Source organism: Coloeus monedula, assembly GCF_965178545.1.
Source record: "Coloeus monedula genome assembly, chromosome: 2".
NCBI lineage: Eukaryota > Metazoa > Chordata > Aves > Passeriformes > Corvidae > Coloeus > Coloeus monedula.
Window position 1 is genome coordinate 81,071,820 of NC_138782.1, and position 20,744 is coordinate 81,092,563.

Sequence of the window (20,744 nt, forward strand, 5' to 3'; positions counted from 1 at the left end):
AGGAGTGTTTTCCTTTTGTTTAGGCCTATTGCAGGCATCCAGATGTTTCACACCATTATTGTACTCTTCTTTGGTGAAAAACAAATGCTTCTTGTATTTATGTGGCCCTCTGTTTTAAAATAATATACTGCCAGCTGTTGAGGTATATATAGCATATACTTGAACGCATAAAAATGCCACAAAATCATTAACAGCATCATCTGAAGAAAAAGAAATTGTGAGCATATCTTGCTTGAGCTAACATAGCTGAATGGGCAGTTTAGATGTTTACAGGAATGTGTACCTCATGTGACTGAAACAAAAAAATATCAGGATTGAAGTCCACGCAAATCTAAACCTTAATTTGTTTTGTTCTGCCTTAGCTTGTGGCCGTGGGTTCTACAAATCCTCCTCACAAGATCTGCAGTGCTCCCGCTGCCCTAGTCACAGCTTCTCTGACAAGGAAGGATCTTCCAGATGCGACTGTGAAGATAGCTATTATAGAGCACCTTCTGATCCACCATATGTCGCATGCACAAGTGAGTGAGTCATGAATTTAATAGCAAAGGACGTTGCTTAACCAACCAGGTGCAGCCACTTGCAGCGAGTAGTTTTGTCTGGCTTTTCCTGTGTTTGAAAAGTACATTTGCAATGGTAAAAGAAATTGAAAGGCAGAGGACAAAAGGGTTGACAGTGAATATGGAATAGGCATAAATATAATTTTCATGTTTGCTTGATGCAGCATTGGAAAACACTGTGTGTTGCATAAGTGCATAACTCACTGCAATAGATAGAATACAGGCCTGGTTTTCCCTAAATTGTTGTAGACAATGTGCATTATGTGATATAATACCAAAATTAGTAATGTGAAAAATGAAAAGTAACCTCTGTGGGTCTGCACTTGGATTGAACTGTAACTGGATCTGACTTAACCTTCTAATTGCAAATAGATTGGCCTAGACAGATTGTTGGTTCAAACAGTGGAAGTCTCCTAAATCCAAAACATCACTAAATATCTCTGTAAATCATATCAGAGCTGATAACAAAGGACTAGATGCAGCTTGTGCAGTATGTTTAGAAGAGATGAACAAATCCCATATTTGGAAAACCTATTAAAGAGAACCTTTAAGGTATATTAACCATTCCTCTTAATTGCACAGAAGAAAAACAGCTAAAATCCGTTGCAGTAAATATACAGACAATTGTTACTCTGATGTCTTAATGGAAAATAATAAAGCTCTTACCAAATGAGTTCAAGAAAGCTTTTATGCAGCCTGTACTAAAAATAATGAAATGTTTATATGAAGAAAAAGGCTTCAACTGTTTTCTATCTCAGTAATTAAAATGCTACCTGTGTGTCCCACTGTGGTTTTGTGTAATTACCCTGGACTTCTTTGTGTATTATGTAGGACCTCCATCTGCACCACAGAACCTAATTTTCAATATCAACCAGACTACTGTGAGTTTGGAGTGGAGTCCTCCTGCAGACAACGGGGGAAGAAGTGATGTGACCTACCGCATTTTGTGCAAGAGGTGCAGCTGGGAGCAGGGCGAGTGTGTTCCCTGTGGGAGTAACATTGGATATATGCCCCAGCAAACTGGATTAGTAGATAACTATGTCACTGTCATGGACCTGCTAGCTCATGCTAACTACACATTTGAAGTTGAAGCTGTGAATGGGGTTTCTGACTTGAGTCGTTCCCAGAGGCTTTTTGCAGCTGTCAGTATTACCACTGGCCAAGCAGGTAAGTTTTCATCACTTATGAATCTCAACACTGTGAGACTGAGAGAAATTTGGAACATGCAAACTATAGATGCAGTAAATCAGGAGCATGTTCAATGTGTTCTGGCTCATTAATCCTTTCACCTTGCCAGCTATTTAATTTGAGTTTATACTATTTCAGGATAACCTGGCCTGTTTCTTGGCCTCAGGATTGCTTTCAGAAAACATTCACAAAGACTTAAAGAAGACACACGGCTTTGTTATTATATAGAATTTCTTAACTCTGGAACTTTTTTGTTGTTGTTGTTGTTCTTACTTCATTATAGGTAATTCCCAAGTATTTGAAGATAAAAAATAGATGTGACAGCTCTGTGCAGACTTCCTTTTTGAATTTTTTAAACGTGCATGGGAGTCCTAGGTCACTGGAAGATGACTTGGATTCCGGATGGTGTTTTCAATGTTAATGTTTTCCCTCAGGACAGTATTTCTGATTTATCTTATATTTCCAGATATTTGATTATGAGATGCAATGAGAATGTGATGATTATTCTTTGTTTCTTCTATTTATCATAATCTGACAGGTGAAATGTCAGGGGAAATAAAATCAAACTAGCATATCACCCCAGGGAAAAAAAGGGCTTTAGTTGTCTGCAGCTGAATGGAAAAAAAAAAAAAAAAAAAAAAGAGAATTCTCAGATTTAGGTTTCTGAAATGGCGAGTTGTTTGTTGATAAAATTACAGGGCAATAGCGTGCCATGGTCATAAAGAGAGGATAGTAAAGCTAACCTTTTGTAATTTGAACAAAAGGTCTTAAACTGAATATTATTTGCAAGATCTGGCTTTCAAAGAAATGCTGTAAAAGAGAATATAAAGTGAATAACTGAGACAATGCTTCCTGTAAGGACAGCTGACTAATATTTTAAAGGATACTTCATACTTATATCTTGTAGGAAATTTCAATGACTGTGATCATGCTATTTTTTTTTTGTTTGGTGCAGTAGAAATGATCCCCTAAAGTAATGTTTTGAACTAAGAACAAACTCACCAAACAGGGTAAATGAACAAACAGGAAAAATTGTAGTTATTTTTTACTTTAAAGATAGTCATCTCAAAAAAGAAATAAGGGACAAGAAATTTAGTTCAAAACCTTCCTTCTCTCCCCCCAGATTTCGGACAGTTCCTATGGTTGTTAAAGTTAGGCTGGAGTATTTATGGGATATTTAATCTCCCTATATTGCTTTCATGGATTCCAAATGCACATTTCATATTATTTTGGAACCATCTCTGTGGCTGAAAGGATTGGTCTCTGTGTTCGTTCAGTTCTTGAAGTTTATGATGAGATTTTCAGCACAGAAAACTTACCCTGAAACTATTTTTGCACCACAGATGATATTATTTTGGCACCTTGATTTTTCATCTTCAGAATAATTCTCTATAATTCTTCAAACATGCACAGGTGGACAGTGTTCTGCTCTCTGTAGATGACTGTACAGAGCTATCACATGAAGAAGAGGATTTGGACTTTTTTTTATTCCGCTGAATCAAATTGGCTTTACTTTATGTGCTTTGATGGTTGAGTGGCACACAGGGTAAAGGAAGAAACAGTGCAATTTAGTGGCTAGTATCACATCTCAGGAAGATGAAAAAGCCTTAATCAGAAGTTTGCTGTGTTTTCCCCAAGATAACTCATTATCGTTCATTATCTTGTGTTGTCATAGTCATAGATTTACAGGGGTTTTATTAGGCCAGAAGATATAAGATGGGTATCCCATGCTATCCTAGAAGTAACACAAGCTATGTGATTTTATGAAATGATCCTCACATCTAGCCCAGAGATTTTAGTGAAACTATAGCATGCATGTATATATTAGAGACAACATCTAGACTTTACAAAAGATTTAAAGCAATAAAAAAATCTTCAATCTCCTAGACAAGCTTTGTAAGACCATGCATCAGGAATCAGGAGATCTGACTGTTTTTTCCCTACTCTCCAGTTTACTGTGGGATTATGCACAGTCCACCATTTCCCAGGATTTGACACTGTCTAGAGAAAAGGTACAACTGAGGCTTTGCCTGTTTAGCACTTTGGAATATAAAGATTTAAAGGCTTCCAATTTGGCATCTAAAAGGAATAGACATAGGGGACAGACTTTGGAAAAAATAAAATGGCTTTAAGCTCTTTTTGTTGTAGTTTTCTCTGTAAAATGAAGGTAACCTTCACTTTTCCTTACCAAGCTCTTCAAGATTGTCTGATTAGAAGCACCACATAAATGCAGCTTCTTTTTTTTTTTTTTTTCACTGAATTACAAAATTTGTGTTAAAGAAAATACAGACATTCAGAATAAATGCAGTTAGCAAAAGGAAAGACCTCTTTTTCGTTATTTTTGCAACAGCATGTTTTGGATCCTAATACTGATTTCTGTGGTTTCTCAAGGAGGAAAATATTTTAGGTGGAACAGATTGATGACTATAATTGAACAGAAAGAGACTGGTTGCTCAAAGGAGGCTGTTATGCTTCTGTGCTTCTCTTTTATTTTACCATGGAGAGAAAGAAAATGTTGGATTTATTTATGGCCAAGTAAACTAGGATTCATGCAGGTCTCATTTGTTCCTGTGTGACTGTTCTATACTTCTGGCAAAACTGACTTTTTCTATGCCCATATTGCCTTTTATGTGTGTAAATGTGTCTAACTAAACCTTCTTCACATGTTATTATGCTAGCACAATAGGTGGCTATATATAATTACTGGGTTCACCAGTTGCACAGAGGATTGCAATGAGATTTTCCCTTTTTAGTTTTGGTTTAATTGAATTGCTCCTTTGTGGCTATAGTCACAAAATTCAAGTCATTGTGTAATGATAACAGGAAATTATTGATAAAAGAATGGGGTTATAGAATATATTCAGTGTTTCTTCACCCACATGTAACAAGCTTCTGATGAGACAAAGAAAGCATGCCACATAAAAGAACCAGGTGGTGGATAAAAACCTATTTATATTTGTGGAAGTAACACAATAAAATGACTGCAAGTGGGTAGGTATCCTTTCAAATCACTTATATATATACACATATGACACATTGCTTTTCATTCCTTGTTTTAAAAAGGCTTTGTGACTAGGCTATCAGTTGTCATATGACATATTCTTTTGCTTCAGCCAAGAACCACGAGGCTTTTGGTTTTGCTTTGTTTTCTTTCTTTGATCAAGATTAAGTGCACTAAGTTCCCCTGGAGTAAACCATCTTGTTTCATATCTTGCCTATCCGGCATCATATAAAGAATACAGGATGTCATCCCAGGACTGCAAGGTGATCTATGAGAACTCCTGCATCCTTGTAGAGTTCAGATCTAAATGTGAATAAGCTCTAGTTATGATAAATGAATGTACTGAAGAGCTGCACCTGGCCAACGGCTGACAAGCACTACCTTTGCAAGCTTACTGAATGGGTTTTTACCAAAGATAAAATTGACCACTTCCCTAATGAGATAGTCACCTTTCGGTTGTACTGGTACTTCCTTTTGATCCATCAAATTCCTTCCCAAATTTTACATTTTTTTCATACAACACCCAGAAGGTGAATGTAACTTGAGTAGGTTTGACTGCAGATGAATATTTGTTGTATTTTGGCATTCATGCATTTTCATTTTACAAAATATGCTTCAATAACAATTTTTTATTTTCTCTGTTGACATTTTTGCAAAGATAATGTGTTTTTAAAACTATCTTTCTGCATCCTTTCCTCTGGAATTTATCTGAATGAAAAATGGACTCATCTCTGGTAAAGGGTGATAATATACCCAACCTACCCTGACCTTGATAAAGCTTAGGATATTTTGAATGAATACCGACATTTTATCAGGGTTTGAGCAAATTTAAGTGTGTATCCTGAGCCAGTTTAAATTGTCTTTATAGTCATTGAAAAGAAAAAACCAAATCCAAGGAGACACTCATCATGCTTTATTACCGTAACCAACCAAGATAAGAAGAAGTTAAAATCCAATGCCAATAACTGTCCCTGTACTCTTTGCTCTTGTGCAGGGAGCACTTGCTAATGCTTGCTGCTTCTTCACAGCAAGAGAAAGGTGTCCCACAGCCCTCTTAGGTCATGCTGTGCCTTCAGATGCACTTAATGCTGACAACTTCAAGTGGTTAAAAAACCTGATTCAGTTCCATAATCAAGTCTTACCCTTGAAAAACATTCCTTTTTAGTAACAATTTCCTTTGTATATGTTGATTTGCTGCTATTCCGTTTTTACATCTTAGAGTTCAATTTTAAGACCTTTTGCTACAAAAAAAACCAGATCCCAAATTTCACAGTTAAAAAAACAAAGTAAGCTGAATTTTTCAAATTGGCATTATCCCAGCAACTTGAACTGAAAAAAACATTGCATGCTATATAATCATGACTATTAGCAGCAGCACTGTTGATTTACATGACAAGAAGAACTGGCTGAATGCATAAATGCAAATCTGTGGGGTGAGTTCTGCCTTTCTTAGGTAATTCTGAAGTCTTTCTAAATGAGGGAGACACTTTGCATTCTCTCACATTACATTCTCCTTTCGTTCTTGCTGCTTATAATTTTTCTTTTCTTTGCTTCTTTATGCTTTTTCCCCATCTCTCAATTATCCCTACTCATTTTTTGAAGTCTCTTCTTTCATAGTCTCTGCACTATTGACCATCTATTTGTTTCCTGTTCCCTGTCAGTCTCATTTAAGCCTGACTTTTCTTCAGCAATGAACTGTCCCCCAGCAGAGGCAGCAATCAAGAAGATTGATGCCTGCGGCTTTCCCAGTCACTATGACCTCAGTGTTCTAGTCCTATTCTCACTTCCCTCCTTTCCCCAGGCCATTTTGATTTCTTCCCATACTGCCACCAAGTTGTTTTAATCTACCTTCATCTACATCTTCCATCTAATGTTCACTTCTGGTGATACATGACAGCTTATTACAAGTAGCTTCAGTGTTCAACTCCACATGTCTTCAGTGTTTTCCTATTTCAGTGTAGCTATAGATTTCCTTGGCTATTTCCTGCTAATGACTTTACTTTTTGAGCTATGCTTCATCTTCTAACATCCAACCGTAGATCAGTTTTCACACATTGATATGGCTACATCATCTATATATATATATTTTTAAGCAATGCTTCATGTAAAAAGAATTCAGATTATAAAAGTAATGTTTTCTTTTTACCAAATGTGTTCCACCTGTTGAGCTGGGGGAATTATTTTATAAAAGGTCACTTTTAAAAACTATTATTCACTAAATGCTTTAATTAAACTGAGGTTTTTAGAAACGTGTGATGATCACTGCATTTTGAGTTAGCTTTTTGCTTAGTTTATTTAATGGGAGCTATATGGATGTCTGTGCTTAATCTCAATAATATTTAAGATATATTTTAATGTTTTAAAAATTTTTCCTAGACCAGTAAGTAGGCAGACAGCATAGCTATGTAAGTATTCTGCACTCCATGGTCGTCAACTAAAAAGGGAAAAATAAGAGTAGAAATAGTTGCATATGATATTTATTATTCTTCTACTTTTTTAGATGTCTTTTCAGTACCTTAAAAGAATGGATTGGGTTATTTCTGTGGGGCTAAGACTGCCTATTGATCTGCAATCACATTACCCTGAACTAATATCACAGATTTTTTTACAGGAGGTGATAACTGAGTTTATGCTTGAATTAAACTGATGGATAAAAACTTGATAAGAATTCCAGTCTCTGTATAGCAAATACCATCAGATCAAGGAAAGCAGCCTGTTCATTCACTGATTGTATCAGGTCATATTTGATATTGTGACATCCACAAGGTTATAGAGATACTACAGAATTGCAAGGTTGGGGCTTTATTATTAGATTATTAAATGCTAGATTTTTCTTCAAGATTTTCACAAAGAAGGAAACATCTGTATAGGATATAATATGGTATGGCACATATATTTGAGAGTTTTGATGATATTTTATATACATATACAGAACATGTATATTCGAAAAAAGTTTGGAATGACAAGCGGTATGTTTTATAAGAAAATGTACCACAGAATAGCTAGTTGATATTAATTCATTTTTTTCCTACTATTTAGTTCTCATATGTTCCAATATTTTTCACTGAAAGATAAGAGAGATAAAAAGCAAGCAGATGCAAACTGTGTTGCTTAGGGTCTGATCCTGCACCGCTGAAGTCAATGGAAGCTTTGTCATTGACTTCAATAGGAGCAGGATTTGAACCTTATGCTCTATCAGAACACCCAGGATCAAAAGCAATGGGCGCTCTGTCATCCTGAAAGGAAATTTTAACTTCATATCATATTTTGAGTCTGACTATGTCAGGTTTTTGCACATCAGTTTGTGACTGAATGTAATTTGAATTTTTTGTAAAGTATACTAAAAATATGTTGGACTTTTTTTCTCAAATGGGTATCAGAACTCTTGCCTTTCCAGCTCTGTCATAAAAGCTTTTTTGAAAGAGATGTAATAATTTTTGCTAAGAAACTCATTTTTTTTCTAGTTAAGACTATGTGAATTTTACGATAGTTAGAAGTGAAGGTAATGGGAAGCCACACCCTAGTGTCACTACACAAAGGTAAAGTAAAGCTTCAGCTTTACAGAACCAGAGCTCCAAATTAGAAATGGTCTGATTAGGCTATGTATATTAAATGTTTGGTGGCAACCTGCTTGGAGAAGCATGACAGCCACAGGGCTATTGACTTTCCTGTGCACTGAGCTATTGAAAAAGCAGGTTATGTCACCATGGTCTAATGTACACTACTCAAGAATAATTTCACCAGCTGCACAATAAAAAACTATGTACTTGAAGAAGAAACTGAGCAACATAAAGTACAATTTAGCCATGGAAAGGAGGGATTACTTTACTAATGTCACACAAAGGACTAGGAGCCCCTTTTTCTTTTAAAAACATGGACCAGCTATCTCCTCAATATTTGTGAGTTAAACCAATTGTCTTCATAAACACAGTGATGAAAAATTAATCCTGAAAGCAAGTATATATGTTAATATCACACTATCTGTGACCAATATGTGTTAATATCACACTATCTGTGACCAATCTCAGAAAGGTCTGTAAAATTAAAGAGCTCCACTTATGACACCTGCTGCGTGAATTTTTAGACCTTCGTAAATATGCCTGGCTTCTTCTTTCACTTCATTCATAATTAGATTTCTTTTCTCATGGCCACAAGTTCTTTTCAACAGAGTAGAAACTCTTTGCACTTTGTTATACTCTTTGGGAACTTTAATACGTAGTTCTGTGATGACCCAGCCAATGTCAAAGACTTTCAAGATAGCTTCACTACAAAGACAAGAAATTACTTGATATATTTATACTTGATGATACACAATCTAGAGCTGCTGATTAACTTATGTGCAAAGAAAATACAGTTCCACAGACCTTTGATTTTCACAGCAGAACTACATCTCCAGATCTTCCTTTTACTGCTTCCTGTGAACTGTAGTATGGTAACTGGATGCAGGATACAAATAAGCGCTGGATATCATCGGTAGGAACTCTGAACTCAGTGTCGTTTGTTTGTTTCAGACCTTTTGAAGAATTCAAGTGCCACTGTCATTAGAACAAACAAAACCTTTTAAGTGCTCAGATGCTTTTTCAATGAGAGATGAACATCACTGTTGAAAGGCACTACTGCCAAATGTGAAATCCTAATTAAGGTTGAATGTAGTGAATTAAAAAATTCTTAGACTGCAGCATCTCTATATAGTGAAGAATTTGATGACAGCATGGCATTGAGCCAAGCTACTATAATGACTCCTGTGGAAATCTTTAGAAGAGAGAAGGTAGCTTGTGGAGGGAGAGCTAAAGAAGTTTCTTCATTAAGCTTAAATGATGCCATGTAGAATTGTCCAGCAATTTAAGACAGCATATTTCCAGTTTGCTTTTCTTATATATGTTCTCTTTAGAAAGAGAGTCAGAGATTGTGCTGCTTCTCTTTTGGAACACATAATATTTTATTAAGTTGCTACTTTATATTTGTTGCGTGTGCCAATAAGCCTCCTTTTTTAGAAGGAAAAAGAGAGATTTGGCTAAACAGGCCCTCAGTGGAAAAATACAAGTCTTCTTCTTCTGGCTTATGGCCTTCTGGCAGTTTACAAAGTATTAATGGCCCAAGAATAAATGGTTCACCTCTGGCAGGAAAGGGTGAAGGTAGACAAATTCTGTGAAGATCTTTCTGATGCTATGGGTATGCATTCTGATGATGGCGTAATAAGAACAGGAGACATCTTCCCTAATATAGCATTGCTGACTTACCCACTGTGACAACCCATGGGTGTCAGCAGATTTTTCAGGTGCTGGAATAGTCTCAGTAATTAATAGTCTGGACAATTTTTGCCAACTTTGACACGTCGCTGCCATATGTAGTTTCTTCTGCTTTGTATGTGATAGAACCAGCTCCATAGGGAATATTCATAATGGAACAGTTTTATCTACTACTCTTTAGTGTATGTGTTGTTTTGTACAGTTAAGCATTTCTGTAGTCTTTCCCTGTAACAGTCAAAATATCTAATTGGTTCTATTTCTAGAGAAAACTCTCAGGGCAATTTACTGAGGAAGCAATGGTTGAAGGCTGGAAATTGACAACAATAAAAGTGTTATCCCAAGTTCAATAGTTAATGTTAAGAGAGGAGATGCTGATTATCTTTTTCTTTGCTTCGTTAGTGATGAATGGAAGCAAATTTGTTGCAGACAGCAATCTGGTGGAATGATGCAGAGCTATCTATGAAAACATCTGTACTAATCCACCAATGCAGTAAATTATAGCTACAAGCAAACGACATTGATCCAAGAGGATCATTAATAGCTTTAATCAACTGATCCAAGTAATAGGGTAAATGAGAGAACATTATCAAGATCTGATTTTTACAGCTGTCAACTACAATTGTTAAAACCTGGTTACCACTTTCTCTCAACTTCAACCATTTTATGACTTAAATTTAGTGTATTCTATTGTGGTCCGCCAACAAGGATCAATTAAGTGGTAAAATACGCAGGAAAAAATTGCCCAGCGATCATGCACTCCATTTACCAGGAGGTCAGTCACAAAGGGAGAGATAATTGCTGCAAGCCAGCAAAATTAATCGGGGATGAGCCAGAAAGGATGATGTATGTTCTGTGACAAAGTACGTGACAGAGATGTACGTATAAACCTGTAGCTACTTGCCTTGTTGAGGACACAAGGACGAGAGAAGGAGACATGTGAAAAACAATTAGCATGGCTTCAGAGTGAGCAATTCTTAATTATCCATAACATGTCGACATCAGATAATTAGTGTCCCAATTTTTAACAATATTTGGTCATTAACTACAGTAGAATAAGAAAGATCAAGAACAGAGCCATTTGTCTGAGCTAAGTGTTACATAATGGTGTCTACATGTGAACATAATACAACTAAATCATGCTCATGGTAATGACACAGAAATCTTCTTACTGTGGGACCAATATAAATGTCCTAAATTTGAGCTTATAACAAGCTGCTTTTTGTGTTTCCATAAGGTAGTTTGTTTATATTGGCAGCCTGCAAAATGAATCAGACATCAGAGATAGCTGTAGTTTCAAACTCCCTGACTTGCTGCTCTTGATTTGTACATTTAAATTTTCACAGCAAGTGTCGTAAGTCGTATGACTCATGCCATTTTAATATTAATGGTAATTAAGAAAAGGTCATTTCTAGCTCAGTTTTCTAAACATCCAAGACTCTGTGAGCATGCTAAATGCATGTCTCTTTGGAAAATTTTCCTTCAGCTCCTTTATCCTCTGTCAGTGTTTTTTGACCATTTCAAACTATGTTTGACAGAGAGGTAGAAATATTAAGATCTTACCTGAAGTCGACAAAGATCTCATTCTTTACTGAATGAGCTAAATCATCTGTCAGACACAAAAGAATCCACATGTGCAGAAACACTGAAAATCTTAAGAAAAAATATTCACAGAACTGCTTGTATTTTTCCGCTGTTAATGCAAGAAATCTTAGAAGTGCAAAGTGGGATGTTTCATATCTTACTTCCATCTTGTTTCTGCTATATAAGAAAAGGAGAGGGAGAGACAGATGCACACGTGTACATGCACACACAGAGGTACATATAGCTCAATCTCCTTTTAATCACTCTTTCTTCTATCCCGTTAGTGTATTTTTCAGAATTTTTAAGACAGATCTCACTTCCTCTTAAGTAGGTTTAAGAATAGGGATGAGGTCCTGTCACTGTGATTCTTAGCTTTGTTTTGTATGACTCCTCCTAAACTCTTAGCTATGTTTCAATAGCTTGTACAAAATTATCCATTGAATCTGGCGTTATCTCTCACATGTATGCATTTGCAGCAGCAGACCCTTCAGTTTCTGTATCTGCCATCTCATGTCTGCAGATGGATCTATTTGCCATCTCTCCTTTTGACCTTTTCTGCCTGTCACCTAAGCATTTCTTTTTTTTTTTGAGAATCTCATTTCCTAATGCATCATGGAGAGCTCATATTTTTTCATAGCACCCAAGCTCCTATCAGGCAGTAGTGGCTGAGTCAGCAGACCAGATTCAGAGCTAGTAAACCCTGATGCTTATGTGGAGAAATGCCATTTATTTCACTAAAGAGTCTATTTAAGTTCATACAGCCTCTAATCATGGCTGTGAAATGAGGAATTGGATGCTAATATTTCAAAGCCAATACTGTAATGATGTGTCTCTCTGGACCTCCTGTGGAATTATTCCAAATATTCCCTTGTGTAGCTGAGATCAAAATTTCACCCTTAGTTCTAATTTTTTGTATTGCAGCTTAACTGATAATGAGGAGGGAAAAGTGTCATTGCACTTTATATTGTCTAGAGTTAATCACATGAAATATTTTAGGGCTAAACGTTATGCTCTTTGATGTTGGCATTAAACATTAGCATTTAAATCTTTGGTGGATATTTACACTGCTGTAGTCAGTGGAGATTGATAGGTTTCTTTAGGGAGTGATTTGGAACAGGAGCCAAGTTTAGGAATTGTGCATTGACTCGTCCTTAATTACAGAGGAAGCGTTAGATTACCTTCCCTATTTAGCCACCTAAATTAACTGCCAAAAGTTGATGACTTGAATGCCCTCTTCCTTCCACCCCCCACACATGCGAGTGTTAATTTCTGCCACAATGTTAGCATTAAATATTTACATGATTTTATTTATTTTCAAGGAAATACTAAGCAAGCAAGGAAATTTAAAAATACTTTATTGTCTGTGGGTTTTTAAAACTCTAAAAAGTAATTTGCTTGTCTTATTAATAATTCGTGTTCTTAAGAGTCTTTGAAGCTGTTTACCAAGGACTGAATTAACCAAGGTGCTTAGTGAGGATATTCATATACAGGTGTGTCCTAAAAATTGGGATATTTCACTTGATTGCAGTTTATAGCCTTAACATTAAAAATGTTTTAAAAGTATAAAACACTTATTCAGTGCTTTATTTTTATTGTAATGCTACTTAAGAGTTGCCATCAGGAGGGCAGCAGGTGCCTTATTTTGCCTACGATAATGCCGTGATGGCCACTCATAAGTGTTACACCCTTCAGTGTAAAAAATGAATTTGATCAGCCATGCAGTGGCACAGAACAATTACAGTCAGATAACCTTCAATGAGCAATAAGCAGAGAAAGTGAACTCCTTCACCAAACTCTTGGGGGCTGTTTCTCATTGTTTTCCCTAGCAGGTACCCCCAGGCTCTCAGAATATTGTCACACTCACAATGCTTTGGAGGGTAAATTCTGTACCCCAAAGAGACTACCTTTCATACCTATACGGATATGTCAGTGGTGATCTCTCAGGCAGATATGTCCTATCCCATTTAGCAATCTATAGATCTAAATCAATAGCTCAAACTCCACTGGGATACCAGCAGACAGGCAGTGGGACTCTTAAAGAAACTATAGGTGTTCCCTGTTTGCCAATGTCATGCCTGCTTGAAAAGGGATCAGGGTTCATCCTCTGTTCCTGGCATGTCAAGGCTCATGCTTGCAAAGTTAACTTCTTTATCTCTCAGAACAGTGTTCCCATGTTGAGATTCCCAGAATTATGCCCAACTAGCTAAGCATGCTAACAAGCTAACAGTATGGACAAGCATGTGTTCATACTCCATTCTCAACTCTAGCACCATTTACTTTATTAGATTAAGTTTACCAAGTCTCCTGAGGTATATTTATAGATTAGGAGGTCTATAAAATTTGACTTCTTGCAAAATATTGTAATGAGCTAATCTCAAAGTGATAAACCTATTCATAAAATCAGCACAGTTCCTTTTCTGGGGGAAATACCACAGCTGCCAGCTGCAGTGAACTTAGTAAACTGGTACCATGTCTCTATTGGTCACATGGGCGTATAAATTTCTGTGAATGTAGAACACTCCTGGGAACAGTCATACCTTGTGTCATAAATGCTATGTTGAAAAAGAGTTATGATTTCCATTGGACCCACAGAAAGGACTTCATTTTGTAGTTCCTATTTTTTAAGTTTGAGTTAACGTTTCAATACTCACGTACATTTTCCTTTCCTCTATTCACTATGAAGCCTAGGAAAGGTAAAAATATTCAGAGGATGCGTAAAAGAGTTTTGAAGATATTGATAAAGCACACAGAACTGTTTCAAACATTTCAAAATGTGGGAAGACCTCAAGTATATTTTTGATAGAAGGAATTAAGTAAAGAATTTTTAAAAATACTCTCTTGCCTCCTTTTGCTCTGATTCAAAGTCAGTGGTAAGTTTCTCTTTAACTCTCATAGGTATCTAAGCCATTTAAAATGACTAAGGACCAAAAGGGTGGCACAAAATTGCTTTCCATTGCACTACCTCTGAACTGTCAGTGTTATTCAGTACCACAACCTAGAGAGCTAGCACACATTAAAAAAAAAAAAAAAAACATAAAGAGAAGGTTGTAAGTATTGAAATTTTTCATACAGTGGTCCTTTTTCATACATTTTATTAATCAGATGTTACATCTAATGTAAGATTGTTTTGAAATTTTCTGTAAAAATCTGGGATCTGGGAAATGCTTACCCATGTAAATGCTCCATTTTCTTCAAGTAGGGAATAAATGCTTAGGAATTTGCATAAGGTAGCTGTAAAAAATTACTTGATCCAGTGGTTTTGGGTTTTTTTTCTGCGTTCAGAAATGCATGCAGTGTAATGTCTTGAACTTAATTGGTGTATCTCAGGGGGAGCTTTGGTGTAAAAGGAGTGGATTTTGACCCATGTAGCTGTAGAAAGTAAAAGTCAGTGATCTCCATTAGACTGTATATCCCTCTGGGTAGTATCAGTTGCCCTTTTGTTATTGTAAGCTCTTTCTCTTACTTTTACCATTTAAATAAATATATTGAAGCCAAAGAGTTAATGACAAATTCAGGAAATCTTGACTTAACAGTGATGAAGTGAGATGCGTTCTGTGCCATTCAATGTACACAATTTATAGCCCCGTTTGATTACCGCGGCATGTCCTCCGCCTGTAAGGATTGCACCCGAGGGACCAGTCAACTTATTAATTCATCACTTGCTGCCTTTCACGGTGCAATAGTCCTTTGTGGCGTACAAGCAGAGAGATCCTGGAATCTGAAGGCTGCTGGCCGACTGGTTCCACTCTAGCTGCCCCTTTGTGTGCAGGCACAATGCTGGCAACTTTTCCCTGGGCTCCTCTTTCTCGGAGGCCGCGTTACCCTCCTTTTGTCTTATGACAGGAGCAAGCAGCCATGGTTACAGGGACTTCCAGGGAGGATCGGCCTTCCACAAGTTAACCTGTAGCTTTTTTAAGTGCCTTTTGATTTATCTGTCACCTGATCCATCAGCAATGAATAATTTTCATGGAAGGTGCACTTTAATTACCTTCCCATTTGACTAGCATTATCATGCCCTATCTAGGTAATTAATCTCACAAAGTATCCAATTTCAGTCTTTATTGCTGGCAGGCAGGCCTTCTGAATTATATGTGCTTGAATGGGCATTGGGTCTGTTGTTAAACCAAATAGGCCATGAAACAAATTTTGGGTCCTTTCTTTTTTCTGTCTTTTTTTTTTCCCTTTAGCTTAATGGGTTCGTACAGATGTTGTGGTCTAGTTGCTTTTGTTGACATAGTTGAGATTTGCATAATGTAAAGCAGGAAAGGGCAATGGTAGAAAATAGTGGCTGATAAAAAAATAAATAAAAGTACAGATCATAAAAGTCAATCAGTCTCTGAAGAAATAGTTACAAGGTAGTGAAACTAGGTACCAAAAATAATCATTTTTTTGGTCTTGAATAATGTATAACTCTCACAGTATGAGCTGTGCATGCCAGAGTTACTTTGTAGAGCTGGTGTATTCACAGGATGAATTAGAAGTCCCCCTCCCAAAATCAGATTAGGGATTTCAATTTGTGTTCAGATTTGTGCATTGCTCTGTGGGTAAAAGATAGACCTTTAAAAAATGTACTGTTGAAACAAAAGATTAAATAGCATGGCATTAAATTTGTAGGTGAGTTATTCTTTTTCCTTATGCCTGTCTCATTATGAAATGGTGAAGAGCTAAGGTATTTGGAAAACAGAAAAAAAAGTGCCTTGGTAATTAAAAATAAATAATTGCATGGTGAAAATCTTTCATTTGGTTGCCTACAGTTTTGACACACTGAGTATTTTGGAAATTCCTTTCTATTTTTTCTGAGAGTGTTTTTTTCCTTCTGTTTCCTCTCAGTTTCTTTCCCATTCCCTAAAAAAAAGAAGATTATTTTTTTCAAAGGTTTTGACAGAAAAAAAACTTCAGATACAGCTGAGAATTCCTTGAGAATTTTCACAAGTCCATTTCCTGGAAATAAATATACTGACTTTATCACTGGAGCTGATAAAGTAGTGTGCTAGTTAAGTTTCATGTCTTAAGTACAGGACAGAATTGTTGGATTAGAAAAAAAAAAATAAAGGAATTAATAAAATATGAGGATTTGTGAAGGAATTTATGAAATCTTAAAATCATAAGATTTTTCTTTGTTGTTATAATTTTTAAGTTAGACAAAGCAAGCTGTATGATGCTTATAAGTAAAAGCCCTTGAAAGAAGCAGACAGTTTTGTGAAGGCACACTTGAACTTGTAACAGTTTTTTTCTTTACAGGATTTCTTAAATATCATAATTTTATTATGTGACAGAAGATTATTTTCTTATTTAATGGAGGTACATTTTTTTTTAAAATCAAAAGCTCTCCATACACAAGAAAATGTTGTATAATTGTGGTTTATGCTTAGAATTATTTTAAGGGAAAAAATCTGAAAAGAATAAAGCGGATATAAAGTGGAGACAACTGTGTTTAACCATGTAACTCTCACTACTACCACTTTGAACTTCAGAAAATTGGAACAATAAACAGCATGGAGATTGATACTGGAATGCAGAATCTTTCACCTCTAGGTCACCAATTCAAATTCAGCAAACCAGTGACCAAAAATTGTTACCATATGAAAGTTGTTTGTGAACTGTGTGGAATTTAAATTATGATCTCAGTTCATTTTCTTCTTCATAAACTTCATCATAAGCAAGGCTTTTGGCAGTCACTCAAAAGAGACGGTAAGATTAAAGGAGCGTGACCCAATAAACTTTTCACTCCTGGTCATGATCCCTTCAGGTGAGCATAGTGGCTGGAGAGTTTAAGGTTGCTGATGTGAATTGTACTTATTCTTTGGATAAAGACAAAACTTTAGTTAGTTATTTTTCTTTAAATAGCATATTTTAATCAATTTGTGTCTTTGCAGGCAGATACTGACCCAGTGTTTTAGACTGCCAGTCTCATGGGTGCTCCTGTAGCTTGAATTACATTCAAACCGAAACCATTCATTGAATATAAAGAGCAAACAATTGATTGCCTTTTCTTTTTAAGCAGCTTTACCAAATGATAAACAGAGCTCTTCAGTGTGCTAGGAAAGAACATATTTTGGTAGTTACCAAATGGCTTCTGCCATATATTCAGACATATATTGCGAGTATAGTAGCTCTTTTCAGTCACAGGAATATAAAAAACCTTGAAAAAACCTTTAAAGGACTTGAATAAAGTGTGGCCATTTGCAGAGCATGAAGGATCTTTTCCAGCTGCCAAGCTGCTGAGCTGTAGCTTTGCGGCTGACTTCCAAGAGATATGTAATATTTGGTCTGAAAGTATATGTGTTCCCAAGTTTCACAGCTGGTGTTGAGACAAAATACAGGGCGCTTAATTAAGCTCTCTCAAAGTATGTTGCTTTAACAGCTTTCTTCAGAATGGTGATAGAGCAAAAACCATGCAAAAATAGCCATTTTGAAAGGTCATTTAAGGTACTGTACAACAGCTCTTGTCTGTTAAGAAGAGAATGGTCTACTGGTTCCAGCACTGGACTGCGGCTCTTGAGATCCATGATAAATTACATAGTCATTCCCATAGGCATCTTGTGTTACTTTGGATAAATGACTTAATCTCTCCATCACACTCTTCTTCACAAGAAGAATAAGAATAATAGAACTTCTTTGCATCAAAGAAGCATTGTGAGGAAAAATCCATTAATGACTGTGAGGCATTCAGACACTGTTTTGCTAGTGGTTTAATAAATACAGAGACAGGTTACAGTTACCTATCTTCCATGATTTGGTTTTTTGGGGGTTTTATCCTTTTCTTGTTAAAATGTAAAATAGAATTAAGCCCTTGTTTTCATGTTAATCTGGAAGTATTGGTGTTCTTTGTTCAATAATGGCCAAATTCTCTTTGGCTGGAATACTTCTAAGTCTCCCTAAACATACTTTTTCACCCTCTATATCTATATCCTTCAACATTTTAAAGATTTTAAACAGAACTAGTCCGGTGTATCACCAGCTTTTTGAGAAAGCTTGTGTCTCCTGCATCTCTGCTGGATGCACTGGGTCGCTGCCAATGTTGCATATGAAAGAAACAAATCTCACCAGGAATTTTGAAGCTTTCAGACAGTGAGCAGGTAGCAAAGTAAACCCTTAAGGATATTTTAATAATACATTTTTTTATTAAAAAAAAATTCCTGAGATTGTGACCTTTCTGATATAGTTAGTTCTTTCTGGAACTTTGCTTTTAATCACTAAAAATTATGACTTTTCTTGGCAACCTGACCCTTGTGAATCTTTCTGCAGTGTTCTAGGTAAGTCTTCCATGGAATAAAAGCAGGTCTTTAATACAGCAGTTTTTAAAATGTAACACTGCTGCATTCCTTCATTCCCTAATTGCACCTGGGAAGATCTGGACCTTGTTGCAGTTAAAAAGCTGTTCACCCAGTACTCTGAAATAACAAGATTGGGCACATTAAACTGCATTTTCATGGCTCGTGTTTTTTCTCACCCCACTACTCCAAATGAGCGGAATCATTTTATGGAGACAGCACCATTGCTCTTGTATCTTTCATGTGGAAAGATCTTAGGTTTGTTTTATATTGGAACTGTTATAAAGCTTAGGTGTCACCTTTCTGCCACATTTCAACATCATTAAAGCTCAAGAGGTTGTTCAGACATATGGGCATAAGGTTTTTTTAGTGTCTGTTCCAATGGCTGCAGGGCAGGCAATTTTAAACCTGATTGTCTCCAAGATTACACAAAAGTGGGTGTAAAGAACAGCAGAGGATACTAAACTTTGGGGATCAATTTTGTTATTTTTGCTTTTATTTGAAATATAGTTGAAGTTATGTATGGTCAGCAAACCCAAAACACTAATATTAGGAGGTAATCACAGGGTAAATTTTAGATACAAACACAGAGGACAATTTCCCACATCTCCAGCTGATGGTGAGCAAAGGCAGAACCATCAAGCCTTGGCTTCCTGGTTCCTCCTTCAACACATTCTCAAAGCCAGCATTCTTCCTCATATATTTGCAGTGTGAAGCTGTTTTGCCACTTTCTTGCTCCACATTGCATTTTGTTGACTCAGCCATAAGGGGAAGAAAGAAACTCAAATGTTCAGCTTAAGCTTTGGGACTTCTACCTTTTTGGATCCTGTGATGAAAGAACTCCTGTCCAGTGGTATATTCCCCTCTTCTGGCCATGCACAACAGTTTTGCTTTTCTTAATGATCAACTAAATTATACGATTCTTACTAGGGGAAACAGGGATCTTCTGAAAGCTGTTGCTTTACTAATCTTGATTTTGAAAACTTTGGGTAAAAGACCGAAGGGAAGGTAAAATGCATATTGCTGAAGGAAAAAATCAACTTATAACCCTTTTCTAAAGCATTCTCTACATTCTTGTTGAAGTAATGTTTTGCATTTTAACAATGGGCTAATAACATTTATGATATAGCTGGGTTTGTAGTGGTACAACCCCAAACATATATAAAGGATAGATAAAGTTCTTTAATGCCTTGTCTACATTTCAGGGTATTGTAGACAACTTAGCACTGTCCTGTCACCATGGGAATAAGGACTCCTTGCACACTGTTGTAACCTGAAGTTTCACGTGTTTTTGTAGTTCTCTTTTCTTTCCCTTCCTTCTTATGTCAGTGACAGCATTGTTTTGTGAAATAACAGTGCATCACCAGTGTTTCTGGAATTTTACAATTACTAAAGTCATGAATATCGCTCAGAAGATGAAACATTACAGTCCACTTACAGGGTAAATTCCAAAGGTTTCAGAATTATTGTTACAATAGTTATAAATGAGAGTTTTAGCTGACATCTCTATCACTTAATATGGTTCATGTTCTTGTAAAAAAATTAGTATTTATATTAAATAAAGAGTTGTATCATCCTCATGGATTTTGAAACACAGAGAGTAGAACTTAGCAGTCCACTAAATACCACATTTTCTGAAATTTTCACTACAGTCGTGAGAAAAGTCATTATTCTTTAAAAAGAAGACAGGAATTGTGGCCTCTTTATCTTTTTCTGTGCAGCACAAAAATGTATTCAGTTTAATGGAATGCCATAATGCACTCCTAAACTGTCAGATTTCTAAATATGAGCCATACATCATGACAGTGCAGAACAATGTATTTTGTACCAAAGCAGTTCTATTAGAGAAGGTGAAAATATGTTAATCCTACCTTGATCATCAGGGACCCATATG

At 36.2% G+C, this 20,744-nt stretch overlaps 1 protein-coding gene across 6 annotated transcripts in view; it reads left to right on the forward strand.

The window, feature by feature from the left end:
* Nucleotides 1–20,744, forward strand: part of EPHA7 (EPH receptor A7) — a gene marked incomplete at its 3' end in the record, with an annotated part of 162,221 nt that overhangs the window by 53,846 nt on the left and 87,631 nt on the right. For all 6 annotated transcript variants that reach the window (XM_082299922.1, XM_082299927.1, XM_082299923.1 and 3 more), the window contains exons 4-5: nt 363–518; nt 1,389–1,724. In XM_082299922.1, coding sequence (XP_082156048.1) covers nt 363–518; nt 1,389–1,724 — 492 coding nt within the window. The remainder of the gene's footprint in view (nt 1–362; nt 519–1,388; nt 1,725–20,744) is intronic.